The sequence below is a fragment of the Condylura cristata genome, unplaced genomic scaffold (assembly GCF_000260355.1).
Source record: "Condylura cristata isolate star-nosed mole 26May11 unplaced genomic scaffold, ConCri1.0 scaffold00007, whole genome shotgun sequence".
NCBI lineage: Eukaryota > Metazoa > Chordata > Mammalia > Eulipotyphla > Talpidae > Condylura > Condylura cristata.
In genome coordinates, this window is record NW_004567108.1 from 23,103,962 (window position 1) to 23,123,356 (window position 19,395).

The 19,395-nt window shown below is 39.8% G+C and overlaps 1 protein-coding gene across 3 annotated transcripts in view; it reads right to left on the reverse strand.

The window, feature by feature from the left end:
• FAM81B (family with sequence similarity 81, member B) overlaps positions 1 to 13,339 on the reverse strand; it is a 33,421-nt gene extending 20,082 nt beyond the window's left edge. For all 3 annotated transcript variants that reach the window (XM_012721865.1, XM_012721864.1, XM_012721863.1), the window contains exons 1-5: positions 13,210 to 13,339; positions 12,772 to 12,888; positions 11,712 to 11,955; positions 8,876 to 8,994; positions 2,561 to 2,690 (exon numbers count right to left, since the gene is read on the reverse strand). In XM_012721865.1, the coding sequence (XP_012577319.1) occupies positions 2,561 to 2,690; positions 8,876 to 8,994; positions 11,712 to 11,955; positions 12,772 to 12,788 (510 nt within the window). In that variant the 5' untranslated portion in view covers positions 12,789 to 12,888; positions 13,210 to 13,339. The remainder of the gene's footprint in view (positions 1 to 2,560; positions 2,691 to 8,875; positions 8,995 to 11,711; positions 11,956 to 12,771; positions 12,889 to 13,209) is intronic.
• Between the last annotated feature and the right edge of the window lie 6,056 nt (positions 13,340 to 19,395).

Genomic DNA, 19,395 nt, shown 5'->3' on the forward strand with positions numbered 1-19,395 from the left:
CCCTCTAGGCTGGGCCACATTGAAAGGCCAGAAAAAGCAAATGTTGGCAAGAATGTGGATAAAAGAGAACCTTGTAGACTGTTGGTGGGAATGTAGGCTGGCCCAGCTCCTCTTGAAACAGTATGAACGCTTCCCTAAATGTTAAAAATTGATCTACCACCCAATGTGAAGTTCCTACTCCTAATTATCTACCCAAAGAATGTAAAATCACTAATTCAAAAAGATGTAAGTATCCCTATGTTCACTGTAGCACAATCTGTAATAATCAAGCTACGGGAACCTAAGTACCTAAGGACGGATGAGCATAGTAAGAAGAGGTGGTGTGTATGTACACACACACACACACACACACACACACACGATAAACCTTTGCCACTTGCAACAACATGAATGGGACTATCTAATTTATGCCAAGCAAAATAAGTCACAAGGAGAAAGTCAAATACTGGATGGTTCCACAAATGTGGAAAGCACAGAAAAAAACTAAAGGTCAGACAAGACTAAACCTAACACAAACTTTAGAAATATGACCGTAAAATTGAGGGCACTGAAAGAATAGGGGGCAGGGTGGACAAAAGGGTGTACGGGGTCAAACAGACCGGGGGAGGGCCATGGGTGCCTTAGTGGTGGGTTTGGCAAAAGTCTCACATAGAGCAAGATCTTTCGAAATAACTTTTGAGCCTGCTGTCCCACTTCTGGGTGTTTATCCTGTGGTTATACTTACATATACACAAAATGATGTAAGTGTGAGATTATACTCTGCAGCATTATTTGAAAGAGCAAAATATTGAGACATCCACTGCCCAGAGGTAGACTAACAAACTACCATAAACAGAAGAAGTGTGTGCAGGATGCTCTCTGTGTAGTGCTATCCTGATATGGAGTAGGTCCAGGATATATTTGCAGAGTCAAAAAACCAAAAAAGTACATGATCATTATATATATAATTTAACTGAATGTTATATATGTATATATTATACTATCTTTGCACAATATAAAGGGAATAAGAATATATATTTCATTTGCTTGTATCTGCATAAAGTCACATTAAAAGGATCCACAAGAGACTAATGAAAATAGCAGGGGCATGAAAGAATGAGGAGATGATTGGTGACAGACATGGGAGTCAAAATTCTTAGGTATATTAACTTCTACTCTTTTGATTTTTGGACTATATGTATATATTATCTTGAGATAAAATACCAAGGTGAGAGAGAGACACTACAGCCCTATGTCACTTTTGAGATTAGATAAAAAATCAAATATTACACAATGATGGCACTAAAATGCAAAAAACGCAAGAATATTTGAGGATTAAGGAATGTATTAACATAGCACAGGAGGAAGCTAAAGATATAAACTTCCAAACCAAAAACAACCCAGTGGGCACTCTTTGATGTCTAAAAGGTATTTTATAAAGTTAAATGTTAGTTCAAGTAAAAAAACTAAGTAGGAATGAATGGATGAATGGATATGACTTTATCTTGATTAAAATGCATCAATCCAATAGCCAATAGCAAAAACAAAGACATTCCCAGTATAATCAGGAACCAGATAAGCTGTGACTTTTATTTAACAAAGCTCTTGAGGTTCTGGTCAAGGCCTTAAGAAAAAGTAAGACTTTAAATGAGAAAAACAGATAACTGGATCAATTACTATGATTTCATACCTTGACAAATGAAGAGACTCAACTAATAAACTATTAGAGCTTATTTGATGGGTACATGGAGGGTTAGACAAGGATTACCTAATGAGAGTGAAATAAAACAATATGTCCCTGTGAACGTTTGCTCTTGGTTCCCATGGGCAAATAACCAAGCACCAAAATTCCATCTCCTACAATTCTCCAAGGATGTCTATGTTGTTCTGCCCAAATAACCTCTGAGGTGGTGTGCTTGTTTCACAAAGTAAACACAGGAAATTTTGCATGGAGTCCTGAGTTAAACCATCGAATGGGCAGAACAGAAACAGAGAGAGATTAGAAGTGGGAAAGAACATGAACAGCATGGAGGTTGGGCAATCTTGTAGTCAGTGAACTACCTGCAGTCGCTCAGGATCACTGGATATAAAAGGTGAGTCGGGAAGCACAAGAAGTTCCTCGAGAGCTGAAGCGATAACCAGTGTAAAGATGATTTTATCCAGGCTAAAAGACTGGTATATTTCGTAAAAGACATAACCCACTGTAGGGAAGTGATAGAATCAAATCACATTTATGTTGGAATTTTGATAATAATAGTTCCCATAGGAAATTCCTTTCTTAAACCCCCGGCACTACAATATTTGAGGGGAATCTAAAAAATAAGGCTATCATCAAGAGTTGAATCAAGTTTTATATATTTACAAAGGGTAGCTGCTGGAACTTAGCATCTACTTGTTAGACATCTGTTGTTCGTCCTGACCTGTACTGAGATTGTGTATACATGAACTGTTATATTTAAACCCCTTTGAAGAAAGGAGTTCTTTTGAATAATTACCACTTGACAGGACATTTTGATAAGCTATAATGATCTTACTTCTGGCAGTAACACATAATATAAGAGTTCCTTCTATTTTCAGTTACCTTCATATCCAAGTTCTTAGAAACAGTTTCTAGGGCAGACAAGAGCTCTTGAATTGTTTTTTCAACTCGCCGATGCTCATGCCTGATGAAATAAATGTCTCCAGAAAGCTTCACAATGCTGGAATCACATCTAGTGACAAGATAGAAACCGGTTGTGAGTCAACAGGTTCACAGTATTTTAATACTATAGCCAGAGATCACTTCTACTTTGCAACAAAAAAGCTACTCTAGAGAAAAAAATTAGGCATAAGCAGAATTAAACTCTTACTGCCCATTTGTTTTCCCTCTTGATGATTTTTTTTTAAGATTAATTGATTTTTATGCGTACAAGAACTGGGGTACAGGCAGAGGTGCAGGGGGTGAGAAGATTCATCAGAGACACAGTGTGGAGCAGACAGGCAGATTGACTGAAATACACTGAGGGGAGCAGTGGACAGGACAGAAAAGGTCTGCTGCACTGTGTGGGTCAGCTTGTTGGCTGGGGATTGAACTCACGCGACAAAGGCTGCGGACAGCTTCACAGTGCTGTGCTTTAACTCGGTGTGCCACCAGGCAGGGCCCTTCCTCTTTAAGATTAACTGTTAACTCACAGAAGTGTACCTCCTTCTTGCCCCTCTCGTGATTAACCATTAACTGACACCACCAGCACCCCCAGGAACATGGACAATTGATTGTGTTACATCATCAGTAAAAATCTCTGTGTGCCCTTGGGGTCGACTGTGTTGTCAGAAACAAAGGTCTGGTGATTACTGAGGAAGCTCCTAGACTGCTGGGCATCTCCTTGGACCTGGAAATGTGAAGCCCTGCACTTCCCTCATGTTCCTTCACTCCCTATAAAATCCCAACACTACCACCAGTCAGGGAGTCTGTTTTGGGGTGCCTATTCTGTCAGTACCTTGACTGCCATCTTAAAAACTCCTTCATGGAAACGTAATTCTTGAGATTCAAATTTTGACTTTTTGTGAGTGAGCAAAAACTCGGTTTGATTGATTGTATCCAATCCTACAGTATAAAACATTACAGGGCCTCTATATTAACTTGATGGCAAAAGTTTAAAAGCTGCTTGCTAAGGAGGTGGTAGAAGTAGTAGCATATAAAGGAATCTTTCTTCATTTTTATCTCTTCCTAATGGGGCAGATCCTCAACCCTGGGGCAGATGGAATAACAACACATTGGCTGAAAGCAGAATAATGAGTTGGAGTAATTGAGATGAAGACACTGGAATAAATTGTGGGAAATTTTAGATTTTCAGACTGACATATTAACTTAGTCTTAGGCTCATAGATTGTGATGTTCTGGGAATAGTCCCTACTGCCTATGGTTATGTAAAATGGAAAAGTTTTCATTTTCTATATCAAATTCTGAGCCCAATTTCCTTCTTTTAGCTTCTTTCCTTGGTCCCACATTATCAATAGCCTTCATCCTGGAAAAAGTGCCCCTGTCCTCTGGAGTCATCTTCAAAAAGCAATTTTCCTCCTCTCCGCCTCTATCAAATCACCTACTGCTAGAGTTGTCTCTGTGCTTTATTTGTTTGTTTTAAATTTGTTTTTGTTTTCTTACATTATTGTTCATTTTTGTGCAATTTAAGATCCCCTCAGTGGAGAGAAATACAGGATCTCAGTGTTTTTAGGGCAAAACCAATTCACAGTAACAGCTAAATGAAACTTTGGCCCATCAGGTTGCACGTGGTAATTTCAGGAAAAGACTCCAGCTAGTAAAATGGACTGAGAGGTGAAGATTAACCTCTTCTTGGTGTGTTATGGAAGCCCACCCCTCTCTCATCACACACAGCCTCTCTTGGGAGATAAAAGGTTACACCTACTGTATACTGTATGAAGAATAGCTTCCATACACTCAGACATGCCAGTGTGGTGTACCAAAGGGCTGTGTCTTCTATATCGACAATGTCAATGATCATGGAAAAGTTTGTCATTTATTGAAATAACTCATCATCAAAATAACCCATCATCAAGTAGATTTATTACAAACTACATTTTCATGTTGTCACTCTGAGTGTTATAAATATTGTTTCATGTCTATCCACATTTTTTAGGATCCAGAAATGAATTTCTTCTTAAGGTTAAAGCTGAGCCAAAAGTACATTAATATGGTCATTTTTGCCTGAGCAAGCCCTAGGTAACTGTGGCAGTGAGGTTGGGAGGTAAGGAGAGAGAAAAAATTAGGAATTGTTCTGATCAAAAATGGGAGCTGGATGGTATGCAGTAAAAGCCATTTCTCACATTCATATATATAAACTATTACTGTCAAAACAACCTTTTATTACTGGTCAGTTAAAATGTTCTTACATGAGTCCCATTAATTCTTCCCCCCCAAATTAGACAGGAAGGGTTACTGCTACCTCTACTCCCTGCCACCTCTCCTTGTTCCCACTCTGCCCCTTACTCTCAGGGACAACTGGCTTGGGTAGTTGTAGGCTAATGATTAAGAATTTTGGTCTCTGATTGCAGACCAGGTTTTAAATCTGGCTTCAGTTGCTCTTCTAAGTTTTATATCTTAGCTTCTAAGTCTCTATGCTTTTCAGTTTTCTTTATCTATGGAAAAAGGGTAGTATGTGGAGGTCACTATGTATAGTACACAATTTGTCTATCACCCAACTCCAGGGATGCCAGATACATAGGAGACAGAATAGTGTCTCGATTGCTCTTTGATCAATCTTTGAAACCTACATAGCATCCTGACTAATGTTACTTCATAGGGTTATTTGAGGATGAAAGGATGTAATCAATTCTCCCACTACCTGGTACAGAGGGGGCACTCACACTAGATCAGCAGCTATTATTTATTTACTAATTTGAGAGTTGTCGTCTCTTTATTTTAACCTCACCCAATTCCACTAGACCAATCCCACACATTGAAGTCACGATTAATGGTTTTTCAAAGGCACACTCCATATTTCAAAAGAAAGTTTCTCCTTCACTCTTTCTTTGGGATGGCTTTTTGTTTACATGAAAATAACACATGACCATTATGAGAGAAGTTTCACATAATAAAAAAAAATCAAAGAGGTGAGTTAACACTATTTCATCCCCAGTTTTCAGGAATGACCATTGCTAGTATTTGGTTATCATTCCATTCATCATTACTCTTTCTCTCTCTCTCTGTAGGTATTTGTATATAACACACACACACACACACACACACATATACACATATACATATATATATATTATATATATACCTGTATATATGCATACATACATATATAGAATGTATTTATATAATGTTTCTTTTGTTAGAATGTGACAAACTTTGCTTCATCCATCAAAGGATGGATGGTTGAGGTGAAGTCTGAGGTGACTACATTTTCTTCTTTTATGTGATTTATTTTGTCTACTTATTTCTAATTTTTTTTAAATAAAAATTCTTTTATCCTTGATCTTCAGTAACTTAAACCAGAATATCTTGTTTTCATTTTCTCTCAGATAATTTTTTTTCTCGGATCAATTTTCCCTTTTGATCTAAGTTTCTAGAAACTTATTCTCCTTCCTATACATTTTTTTTCTGAAGAATTTGTTCTGTTTCTTCTTCAGAAAAACCTATCAAGTCTTTATTAAGTCTGTGCTGAATGAGTTTCATTTGTCTCCCAAAATAACTTCTCTGTAACCATTTTTATATTGAAAAATATTTCCTGTTCATTTTGTTTACTTTTGTTTGTTTTCTACAAAAATAAGTCATTGTTTTTAGTTGCAGTTGTGCTACGTGGGGGCTTTTAAAGTAGATTTAAGCTCTCTAACATTTTATTTTTTTCTGTTACTTTATCCCTACACAATTCCAATTTAATTCTTATAATTTCCTATTTTTTGGGAAAACCTTTTATCTCAATTTTTGTCAAAATAAAAGCTGCCTATAGTTTAAAAGTCACTAACACCTAAAAGGCTCATAAAATCTGTAATGGCTTCTTGCTATCTCTCTTACTTCCTCTTCTTCCAGGCAGTATCCCCCCTTACCCAAGCCCTCAGCATTCCTGATGCAGCCAGCCTCTGTGCCTTTTGAGAATACTGTGGGGTAGAATGAGCTGACTCTCAACTTATTCCATAGTTTTAAAATTAAGTGTTATTTTGCTTGTTAAGTCAGTTTCATGTCCATCTGTTTTCTACGCCCAAGTCTTTGATGTTGATATGCTTGGGTCTTTGTGGGTTTGTATTTCGAAGAGAAAATCTACTGTAAACTTAGTGGATCTTTTGTAAGGAACAAAAGTACTTGAGGAGAGAGTCTGGATTATACATCTACACCCCAGCTGTTCAAGTTGCCACATAACTCTGAGAGTCAATGGAGCACATTTATGAGTCCCCTGGTACACACAGAAAATAAAAAGGGGGTTTAAATGGCCACTTGGCAAAAAATAGGCCAAGAACTTGAATAGATATTGATTCAAAGACAACATATAAATGGCCAATAGGCATATGAAAAGGTGCTCAAAATCACTAATCATCAAGAAAATGCAAATTAAAACCCCATCAAGATAACTTGATGATGCATTAATTAGTTTGATTATGGTAGTAAATTTAATATATAAATCCAATTGTCATATTATGCACTTATAACTATATACAGCTTTTAAACTTGAGATAAAGGGAAAAAAAGAGAAAAGAAATTGAAGCAAAGCAAAAAAGCTCCCCATTTTCTTTTTGATATTATTCCACTCATTTCTTGGTTTCATTTAAAACTCCTTGTCATTTTGACGTATATTAAGACAAGGTTTACAGGAATAAAATAATAGGTTTGTAAATGGTCTGCAGAAAGAAAAATGGTTGTAGAGTCATCAGCATACCACCAAATTGAATCAAATTCCATTTTCATTCAAAATGAAATGCTTGGTATTTTCTTTGCAAAATTATAGCACATTTAAACAGGGGAGTAGACTTACTGGTGTTTAACTCCATAACTTCCCCAAATATTGGAAATCTTGTTTTATATGTAGGAAATAGAATAATATAAAAGTTTATGTTTTAGAAGTATGATATATATTCATAAATAACATAATGGTGTTATGTCTGTATGTGTATATACCACTTAACACACTTATAGATTTGATTTTCATAATTTTTGTTTTTGCTACCTGCTCTGACTCTCATAGTTAATGCTTAGTTTAGGCCTATGACTGCTGAAATAGACTTACTTTCATCTCCATCCCTTTTTCTATACCATCCAATTTAGCTGCTAGAATGCCACTAAACATGAAATGTCACTCCTTTACTTAAATCTTCCCATGGCTATTTATAGCCCAATAACGTCCACAACATTCCTCCAACACTAGACCACATCTCTAGCTTCATCTCCCAAACTCTGATTTCTCACTAAATACACACTTTTAAATACCATAATTAAAATACCCTTCTCATAGGTAGGCCCTTGAATATGTCACCATCACTTATTCTTCATTTCTTTTGCACATTTCATTCCTGTTTTTGAATGTTTCAGACATTTCTTGTCTGGCTGATACAAATCCTTCAAAAGTCACCTCAAATGTCACCTCTTTCAGGAAGCTTCCCTAAAACCAAAACTGATTTTGGATATTCTCATAGTACCCCAGACTTTCTTTTATAGTGTTCACCTCATTGTTTATATTTGAAGCTTATTTTCTCAAGTGAACAGCTTTAGGCAGGAGCCTGTATTTCTGAATATCTGTGATCCTACCTACCACCTTGCCTGGAATATGATAAGGACTTAATAGATGGCTACCCTAGAAGAGGTATGTCTTGAACATTAATAAATGGAGATGGAGATGTTTCAGGAGTGAGGATAGAGGGTCTGGCAGAAGGTGTAACCATTCACAAGCCATCTTTCATGTCTACCTGAGTGGTTCTTACATTGTCAGTATCTATAGATTTTTTCCAAACTTATACCAGTAATTCTTCTGATTTAGAAGCCTCATAGAAAAGATGTTATTCGAAATAGCCTCCATTTTATAGCAAATAAAATGTTACACTTTTATATGTAACTGATATACCTCTTAAATGTGTATTCATTAGACTTGGATGCCTCTGGGAATTGTATGTATGGTCATAAAGGTGTATCTTTGTGTGGATGGTGTCATTTGGAGAGATGAGTTCTATAAAGCAAGACTTATTACTTGTGGATGGAGCTAAACTGGACATTCCAAATAAGGGGACTTTCAGAGATGTCTTGGATCTTACAGATACTAAGAGGCATTCAAATCCCACGATACACTTTTGAACTACCATCTCTTTAATTTAGTGCAGTGTAAAGCTAGTGTCTGGCTTTCTACAACATGAAACTTATTTGGAAGGGAGAATCCAGTGGTTCAGAAATGACTTCCAAATGACTTCTCACCTGGCTACTCTTCCCCGTAGGTCTCCAACTCCTTGAGAGTGTTTGGTGTTTAGTTCCTGTACTGCGTAGTTAGTTCCCGTGGCCACCTGGTCTCGAACTCTAATTTGGTCTTCTAAAATCTGTAATTTTGAGTGGAAATGCTCATTAATTTCTTCTTATATATGATCCAAGATCACCATTAAAAGCATAGGTTAGAAAGTAGAGTACATTCCACAGCAAGGTTGTTACATATCTGTTGAGAGAATCCTGTAGTGGCAATATGCAGCTTGAGCTTGCAAAGTGTTAAGCCCTGGCAAATTCACTTTTAAGACTATATGCTCTGGAAATAATAAAATTAATCAAAGCATATTTTTTGCACACATATTTTAATAATAGGCAAATACGCAGTTACACTGTTTTTCTAGGTAAAGAATTTGAAATGACATAGTAAAGAACTATGATATAATTTTATATGAAAGATTGTGCTTAAAATATAGTCTCAGCCTCCTTCTTGGCCTGGAAGTCTACAGGGAGGACATGAATCTGGGGGTTTGTAGAGTGCCATCTGGTGATGGAACTGTGAGGACTTTTTTTTCAGATTTAAAAATTTTCCCTGAACTTTCAAAATTATTACATTGAACACTGTAATGTTGCCCTTAAAAAGTTGGGGGGGAGGGCCCTCCCTGGTGGCGCAGCGGGTTAAAGCACTGCACTGAGAATCTAAAGCCACTTCTGTATGAGTTCAATTCCCGCCTGCCCCGGAGGTGACCACATGGCGTGGCAGACCTCTCCTGGCCCGTCCGCTGCTCCCCTCAGCAGTGTACTTCATCAATCTGCCTATTCTGTTCCCCACTCTGTCTCTGGTGAAGCCTCTCACCGCCCCTGAGCATCTGGCCTGTACCCCAGTTCTGTATGCACAAATAAATAAATCTTTAAAAAAAAAAAAGTTGGGGGGGATTTGAATACAACAAAATGATGTTTACAAAAAATTCTTTTTCTTAAGTTAAACATAATTTTAAGGTCTGTCATTAGCTGTCAGTTTGAAACATAATGTAATTTTTAAAAGGAATAAACAGAGTCCAGCAAGATAGTGGCAGAGTGAAGATTTGGGGGCTTCCCTCCTCCAAACCTGTAAAACAAGAACAAAACCATGGGTGGAAAAACTGATTACCACCATCCATACACAATAAGAATTAGCCTGAAGGATAGGGATAGGAAAATCCTTGCATGAACTCAGCCTAGCATGATCATGGGGCAACACAACTCACAAGAGGGAGGGGTAGCTGTGGGGCAGAGCCCCCATAGCTACTCAGCCAACTTTTGGGGTCTCAATACTTGGCACTACACTGGGCCTTAGGGCCCCAGGCCAGGCATGCAGAGGTCTGGACGCAGCAAAGTCTACTGGCTTGAATCTGAGCCTCGTCATACAGAGCAGACAGAACCTGCACTGAGTCAGAGCACCCAAATGTCTCCAAATACCGGCCACCCGCACCCCCAACCACAAATATGCTTCATAGCAGGAAGTCCATATTCCTGAATTTACTGGATTTGATCCTTTGATGCCTATTGCCTCACTATTTTTCATACCAACTACCACGATCAGTTCCCCAACTATTCCAACAAGTGTAAAAACAAGGGTTGAAAACCTAACCTTACTAGAACAGATACAAACTTGAAAATGAGGCCATAGAAGAACACAGTACAAATCCCAGAACAATGGATTCCAAAACAATGACCAACCTTCTGTTGAAACCTTGCCAACAAAGACAGACATAGACAGAGTTAGACGTAGGGAGACAGAGATACTACAAATTGCAACATCAGCAGATGCCTATATATCAAGTTCACTCAAAACAAATATTTTGATACTTTTTAGTTTTTGGAAAAAAAATTTTTTTAAAGATTTATTTATTTATACATACAGAACTGGGGTACAGGCCAGAGGTTCAGGGCGGTGAGAGGATTCACCAGAGACAGAGTGGGGAGCAGAACAGGCAGATCAATGAAGTACAGTGGTGAGGGGAGCAGCAGGTGGGTCAGGAGAGGTCTGCCACACCATGTGGATCACCTCCCGGGCAAGCAGGAATTGAACTCATGCTGCAGTGGCTTTAGTTTCTTAGTGCTGTGTTTTAACCCGCTGTGCCACCAGGGAGGGCCGAAAAATATTTTGCCTTAGTCTTTTTTAAAAGTTCATTTAAGAATTAATATAGAAGAATACAGTTTCAGCAAGATTTCCAGAGATCTGGAAAATTTTTTTTCCCCTTAAGCTGGATATTGTATTGGGAGGTATAAATATTATATCAAAGTATATACCTGATTGGATATAACAAATAAAATCAGTTATGTAGCAACAACCCAGGTCAAAATATAGAACATTCTAGAAATGTTTTGATATTTCTGAAAACATGCCAGGGCAAATAGAAAGTGTAAAATCCCTGAAGCCAGAACATGTTAATATGTTCTAGAAGAATTTGGAGGCCAGCGTGGCCTGAACAAAAGAGAGGTTATTGAGGCCACATTTTGATGGGCCTGTGAACCAGTCCTCCCAATGCGTAATAAAAATCTCTAGTTGAAATAATTACATTAATAAAATCTTGAAGATTTAGATTAAAATAAGCACCTCAGCACAATGTCTGACGTGATGTTAAACAATTGCCTTTGATGTTACAAAATAGACACTCAATAAATTTCCTTTGAAAAGAATTTCCTTCTCCATGTTGACATCAATGAGTGGTTGAAAACTTAAACCCATTTTTCAACTCAAATGATAGTGACTCATATCCAAAGGTGAAACACTGGTGGTTTATACGCTCTGTCTAGCAACGATGCAGACAGGGTTCAGAAAACAAATCACTACCTCAATGTTTTGGCTGAGCTTCTTGACGATACTGGTGATCGTCTGGATGTGGCTTTCCAGCAGCTTCCTGGCAAGTGACTCCTCCTTTCGAAAGCCATGAGCCCCCTGAAGACAAGCGGAGATGTCCTCCTTAATGCGGAAGGCTTGCTCAAGCAGAAAAGCGATGGTGCGCTCCTGGTTGTTCAGTCTGTCTTCTAGCTGACTTCGCTGGGTATTTGGAATAACAGGAAGAAAAGTCTGGCCCCTGGTCAAGAGAAAGACACGACAGCAGGGGGCATTAAACGAATGAGCTGGAGGAGCTAGAGCCAGAGCTCCCACCCTCACTTCTGCTTTTGTTTTCCACCCCCCCACCCCTCCAGCCCCCCCCCCCCCCGAATTTGGTAAGGCTTTAAGCACATTCATGGTTAGGGCCTTGGATTATGTCCTTGTAACAAGCTTGGATATTTTTCATGTTTTCATGGCACGACTTGTTCCGTGTAGTTACTCTATTCTAACAAGCTGCGTTGGGTGGCTTCTGGATCCACATAAATTTAACACCCATAACTTAAATGGATGAGAAGTCTGCTTCTAATAGCTGGAAGAAATGATAGCTCCAAGGCAAGATGTACAAGACTCAAATGAAACAAGCAAACACAGTAGATTAGGAAAAGAGAGGAAAAAAACCAAGGTTAAGACCTGTGTAGTATCAGGTCATTAACCATGTTGGCATTAACCCTGTTAGCATATCACTCCTTTAATTGCTAGATAAAATTTTTGAAGGACAAGTTACTTTCATTATGTCTTTTTCTTTAATTTTCTCTACTCACTTTTGTTCTACTCTCTAAAGTCACTCATAATTTTTTTTGGTTTAATTTATTCATTAGAGCAAGTCAATGAGTTTAGACTATACACAAAGGGAGGAGAATTAGTCTTCACCTTTTAAAAAATGAGATATAAAACAATTAGATCTTGCTATATTTTACATTAATTTATATTTTTATTGTCTTATGTCATTTTTCATTTTTGCACAATATTTCTCCACCCAGGTATAGTCCCCATAATCCTCCCACTCCCACCGTACCTGTGATCCATCACCATAACTCCTTGTGCTCTTCACTCCCCTGTTTTGTGATAGGCCAGGGTGAGGGACACCCCAGAACCCCCAAACCTATCTGCTCTAAATAAGTCCTGGTATCCACTGCATTAAGACAAAACAGAAGATCAGTGCAGAAGATCTTTAATGGAAAGGAACATTAATGCAATTTGTGTGCAAAAAGAGAAGAGAGGGGAAAGAACAGAGAAAATAGTTTCCACATGAAATATCCAGTTACCCATCTCCTTCTGGGTAGTTACCCAGCCAAATCTGGTTGGCCAAAAGCAGGGCCACTGATGCCCAACCGCTTGCTATAAAGCTAAGGCACCTTCTGCTGAGACCCATTCAAAAGGGACAGAAAGGACCAGACAAATCTGGAAGGAGAAAAACAAATCAGAATCAAGATAAAATGCTGTCATTGCTAACCTCCCATGGGTCTCTCACCCACATCTGTTTCAAGTGTCTCCTTCCATGTCCCCAGTCCCTGGCACTAATCCAAGGCTGGGACACAGCGCAGGGTCTTCACAAGTCTCTGCTCCAAGTGTCTGCTCCGGGTCTCTTTCTTGCTCCCTATCCTTTTCCTCCTCCTCCCTGTCTCCTCCCTAGCTTCTCCTCCTCCCTGCTCAGCTCCACCCTCCTTGGGTGGGGCAGGGGCCCTAGAATCACCCTGTTATATTTTGACCCCTCTCCTTCCTCCTCCCCTGCTGTTTGCCTCAGGTCTAAGGTTTGCCTGCAAGTTTTGTTTTTTAAATTCAGGACACTTTAGAACACCAGATCATCAGTGGTTAACTGCCTGTCTCCTAGCATTCTTCCCCCTTAGACCTCTCCATTTGCTGCCATTGACACAATTGTGTGGAAAGTAAATATGATTCCCCATCTTCCCTTCCTCTTAAAAAAGTAGAGAATCTAGGGAGAAAAAAAACGAGACAACTGTGAAAAACCCCTGGGCAGTGAGAGCTTTTTAAAACTGGGAATGTGTGGGCTGATGCAGTGAGTGCTGCCTTGTGAAACCCAGTTCTCTCCTCATGAAGAAAGACCTTAATTTCCAATTTTTTTCTTTACTTTTACTTTCTGTCATATTCTGTTTTCTCTCCTCTTCCACAGATGTTGATCCCAAAGTACTCCATAATAAACCTTCTGTTCAGCAGTCTCGGTCTCAGAGACTGTTTCCTGGGCAACCAACCAGAGTCAGAGGCGGCTTGGCCTGGGGCAAGATTGAGCTCAGCTTGGCTGTAGGCGGATCATTGTATTTCTGCTCTTGCTCTTCCCCTTCTATTCTCTGGGACTAGGCCCGATTCCTGTAAAATTTCAGACTTTGGGCTAAACATCCTCAAGAATAGCCAACCTGAAGACCTGTGTTGGTAAGAAACTAAAACAGCCTCCCTTGTGGTTCAGGAGTTAGTTTCAGTGCTCTCAAGCTCTCACCAGGGAGCTGACCCACATGGCGTAGCAGACCTCTCCTGTCTTGCCCACTGCTCCCCTCAGCAGTGTATTTCACTAGATCTGCCTGTTCTGCTCCCTACTCCGTCTCTGGTGAATCCTCTTACCCCATCACCTCTGGCCAACACCTCAGTTCTTGCATGCATAAATAAATCTCAAAAAAAGAAGAAGAAAACAAAACAATAACAAAATGTTGGGGAGCAAGTGGCCTTGGGATTTGCTTTCACTCTTCTACTCCCACATATCCCGAGATGGGTAAGTATCTGCTCTCCTTACATTACATCTTCTTGGGGAACAAAAATGAACACCTACCAGAAGTTATTTTGTAGGATGGGAATGGTTGACTATGGTTTAAAAGTAGCTGGGGTGCATTACACCCTACCTCCTGCATTCATTGAAGCTGACAAGACTCCACTGGAGACCAGGGTCTGGCTGATATTCCCACATAGAAATGAATTCACGGGCCAAAAATGAACGCACAGGCCAGGATGAAAGGACATTTGAGGAACACAGGCGTCTCAAAAGTCAACTAACCAAAATGTAGTCCAGCTTTTGTATTATGCTTTCCCATACAAAACAATGCCAGAATATATGCAAACAGAAAATATTTGGGCAGAAGAAAATGAGCAGAAGATGAAAAATCTTGAATACAGAAGAAAGGCAGAGACCAGAGTCAGCCAAAACATAGTTTGGCTGTGAGGACGGTCAGTAAGTCTCCAAAGACCCAGCACACTCTATTCCAAACCCCTACACACTGTTGCCACAGTCCAGAGCAATAAACAATGCTCATGTATTTCCTGCTGACAATGTTTGACCAGACCCAAGTGTCCACAAAAGTCTTCTAAAATGAAGATTTTATGGTGTGGTTCCTATCCTTCTCATTGACAAATTACCTCTGACCATAGCAGTGAGACTCTCCTGAATGGAACTAACACATCTTAGCTATTATCTTTACCAAGGATGTTAGAAAATTATCAGACACCTGCTTCTAAAACAAATACTTTGTTAAAGAATAATGTAGTCCTCCTACTTACACAAACCATTTTTCACAACAGCGGAGAAGCTTCAGGAATGCTGGTACCACTGAGCAGAATCTTTTCTGGCGCTGCTCTCCAGGCTAGTCCCTACCATCAGCAGCATTTTTAAAAATCACTCAATTAATTAATTTTTTTTATGCCATTGTTAACTTTTGCACAGCACTTGCTTTCTCCGGCCAGGTGGTATTCTCCCACCCCCCATCACTGGCGGTCCATTTCCCCCACCCTTGTGCATTCCCCTTCCCTGCTATAGCAACATTTCTTAATATGTGAATGATAAAACTCTCCTCATTACCTACTTAAAATTGTTGAGTGTCTTTTCCATTGTCTGAGAACAAGACCCTTACTGTTTTTCCCCGTCTCTTCTCCCCACTGTTTCCTCGATTCCCACTCATTTGACCATATAGGTTTATTCCTTGGCTCAGAGTTGGCACTTGGCTATTCCTTCAGCTTGGAGTACTGTTCCCAGCAATCTCTTCATGGCTGTCTCCTTCCCATTCTTTAGGTCTCAGCTCTAATAGCACCTGCTCAGGGAAGCATTTCTCTATCACCTCTCATCATTTCCATAGCATTTGCCATTACTAAAAATTGTCTCATATTTGTGTTTATTTTTTTTTTATTTTTTTTTAAGATTTATTTATTTGTGCATACAGAACTGGGGTACAGGCCAGAGGCTCAGGGGCGGTGAGAGGCTTCACCAGAGACAGAGTGGGGAACAGAACAGGCTGACTGACGAAGTACACTGCTGAGGGGAGCAGCGGGCGGGTCAGGAGAGGTCTGCCACGCCATGTGGTCACCTCCGAGGCAGGCGGGAATCGAACTCATGCGGAAGCGGCTTTAGATTCTCAGTGCAGTGCTTTAACCCGCTGCGCCACCAGGGAGGGCCTATTTGTGTTTATTTTTTCCCTCCATTATGCGAATGAAACTCTTGCTAGCTTTTCTCTAATTTTACCAAATTCATTCTCCACAGTCTTCTTAGCACTGAGTGTCTGACACATAGTAGGTGGTCACTAAATATTTGTCACCTGATTACTATTTTCTCTTGCAGATTGTCCCCCGAAGGCCCAGCTATTAGGAAATGGGGGAAAATGGTTTCATAAAGCTACAGATTATTTTGAGTTTTCTCTCAAGCAGTATGAAATAGTCTCCTCAGCCTAGATGAGATTTCTTTCTCTTTACCTGCAAATCTGAGAAACATAGATGCCCTTGCTAAGAGTTTCATTAATTGATTCCATATATGAATCATATGGTACAAATGTGTCCTGGACAAATTACCAAATGTAATCACATTGTATGTGTATATGTGTATACAGTATACATATGTGTACCTGTATGTGCATAATATCGACTCTGTTACAGGACAACCCAGTGTGAAATGGGTTGGCCTGACTGTGGGTCCTCACCTGTGAGCTTAGAAGGGACTTATTATGAAACTCAACAGCAGGCACACACAAAAAGTTTACTAAAGGGTTTATTTACAAAAAGGGGAAATGAAGAAAAAAATAACTCAGGGAGAAAGCGACAGATAAATTGATGCATGTGTCTTACCAGTTCCGCTGAGCTGGAAACCCAACAGCATGCTGAAAGCCAGTCAAAAACCTAGATGCCCCAAGGCCCACATGTCTGGTTATCTACCAAGCCTGGCTGCTTAACCCCAACCTCAGGTCCCAGCATGCTCCCTTCAGTGGGGATGACATGATGGGATTTGTAGTCCTCGGTGCCTTGGGTCTCTTTGGTCCGGGGGTGGGATCCATAAAACCTATTTGTAGAGTTCGTTCATTATGTCCTTTCTCCTCAACAAATCCACTCCTATTACACCCCACCATGCTGCCACTGCTGCCTGGATTGGAGGCATATGTCATACTCAAAGACAAGGGAAGAGAAGACCAGGCTCTGCTGGTGCTGTCACATAAAGACTAGCAGTGGGCAAGGCAAACAGATTTGCTGATTATTTTCCATGAGCTAGTGCTTCTTTCCTGCAAGCTTGATTTGTGAGTGAAAAGATGTTTGTTTGTTCCCCAGTCGACAGTCTTATACAGATACTTTCATTTTTTTTTTCTTATGAGTTCCTACTGTGGCAGGCACTGTGGATTACCCAACACTTGATTGTTTCATTCTCCTGTCCTCTCTCCTTTAGGGATTCAAGCTTCTCGTGGGGGTCCCATTCTGTTCTTCAGGGGCGAGGTGTAATTGATTTAGGTATGAGCACCTGAAGCGATTCTGCGTATGAGGCAGCAAAAGATGTCTACTTGGGGGTGTCTGGGTGAGGAAGTGATGCACAGGAGGAGACTGACTTTCTCTTTTTTGGCTGTTGTCGTCTCTGTGCTGGGTGCCTGGAGTGGCTGAAGTTATCTTGTGATCATGAGTGAAGAGAAGATTGCGGGGAGGAAGAATAGAAATGCCTGAGTGCTTGATGATGTTGTTTAGCCTCCAAGTTCATCCATCTCCAGACATTTTTATATATGAGCTCATCGATGCCCTTACACTTAAGTCAGTGTAGATGGAATTTTATGTGCAACTGAAGGCTGAAAGCACTGTTTCTGTATCTAGTAACTCGCCAATAAAAGTGTCAGTTGAAATAGAGATAAATCAGTATTTACTGAACGTCTAGTTCATGCACCATATATAATGGTTCTGTGCCTGAAGGAACTTAATCTAATTCGGTGCTTCTCATAAAGAAACTTGAATTTTTCATGGGATGGGAGGAAAGTGGATAAAATGAAGATTGTCTTGCTCTACTACGGAACTGCTAAATATACTCTTGGAGTGGGGGAGCGCAAGAATATGCGCTTTAAATAAGCACCAGGTGACTCTGGTGTTTCTAAAAGTGGAGCATCTCTGATATACTTCAGCCTGGTCATGTGACTACTGTGAGACAGACTATATAAAGAAGTGCTGAAGCGTGAAAATACGGAATATGAGCACTCACGTTATGTAGACATGCAGAAGCAACTTGCCAAGTTGGGAGGTAGCTAGACTGAAGGCAGAATACAGGCTCTTTCACTTACTGACCAATTGTATAGGCAGGAGATGCCTATACAGGAAATGTGTTGCTTTAAGTCCTGACACATAAAGCAGGTGGTGGGGGCAGGGAGAACGGGGTTCTGGAGGTCTGTAGGCTCTTCCTCTTGGGCGTGCTGTGTGGCTCATGTCAAAACAATATCCAGGAAGAGCAGGAGAAAGCAGACCTGAGCCAGCAGTGACCAGTGAAACAGGCCTCACCTTGGCTCCGAAGCCTGTCTGCGGTTCTGCCTGGCATGGCTGATTGCAGTGCTGCTGATACTTGGTCAGATGAAGGAAGCTTCTAAGGAGGCAGCCCCTGGGGCTGGCGGGATGTGTTCATCCATATGGAGACATTAGGTGACTTAGATTCTTTTTCTTTGGTTGCTAAAGTTTATTTTTAAAGGTTATTTTATATTTAAATGGATAGTGTTCTTTTTAGAAATTCAACTCTCTTGCCTGATTCATTGTTAATTGGACTGCTATTATTATTGATGCTTAATGGAGCATCAACTAAGGCTGTTTAATTCTACTTACACAGAGTTTGTTTCTTTTTCCTCTCTCCATTGCATTAAGCAAAGAAAATATTGCTTTCCTATGGACTTCTCTAAACCAACAATTGAAAGAACACACAGAGAACATACTCAGTCTTCTATGAGAGTTTCCTAGTGATGCTAATTTTTCAAATCATTGGATTGTTCTAAAGGGTAAAAACAGGTCTTTTACTAGTAGCAAGATGTAGACACTGATTCTTTCACTAAATAATAATAATAATAATAATAATAATAATAATAATAAAACAATTGCTTTCTTAGTATATCAATGGGATTTATATGTAAATGCAACTATGAAAGAAAAGAAATAATTAAATATTCTAGGCTATCCCAGATGGAGTTACTAACCACAGGAGAAAGAATTCCCAGGGGTCTTTTAAGAGATATTTGGACTTTCCATAAGTCATTGATTATGTAGCTGACTGAATCTGAACAGATTTTCCACAAACTCTGAGTTCTGTTTCTCTGCAATTCGGTGTGAGTTACAACAGCTGTGCTGTCACTGGCAAATGCATCAGTACATACAGCCTCTCACTTCTCTGCCTGTTCTGTTCTTGTGAATAGAGCACTAAATTTACTTA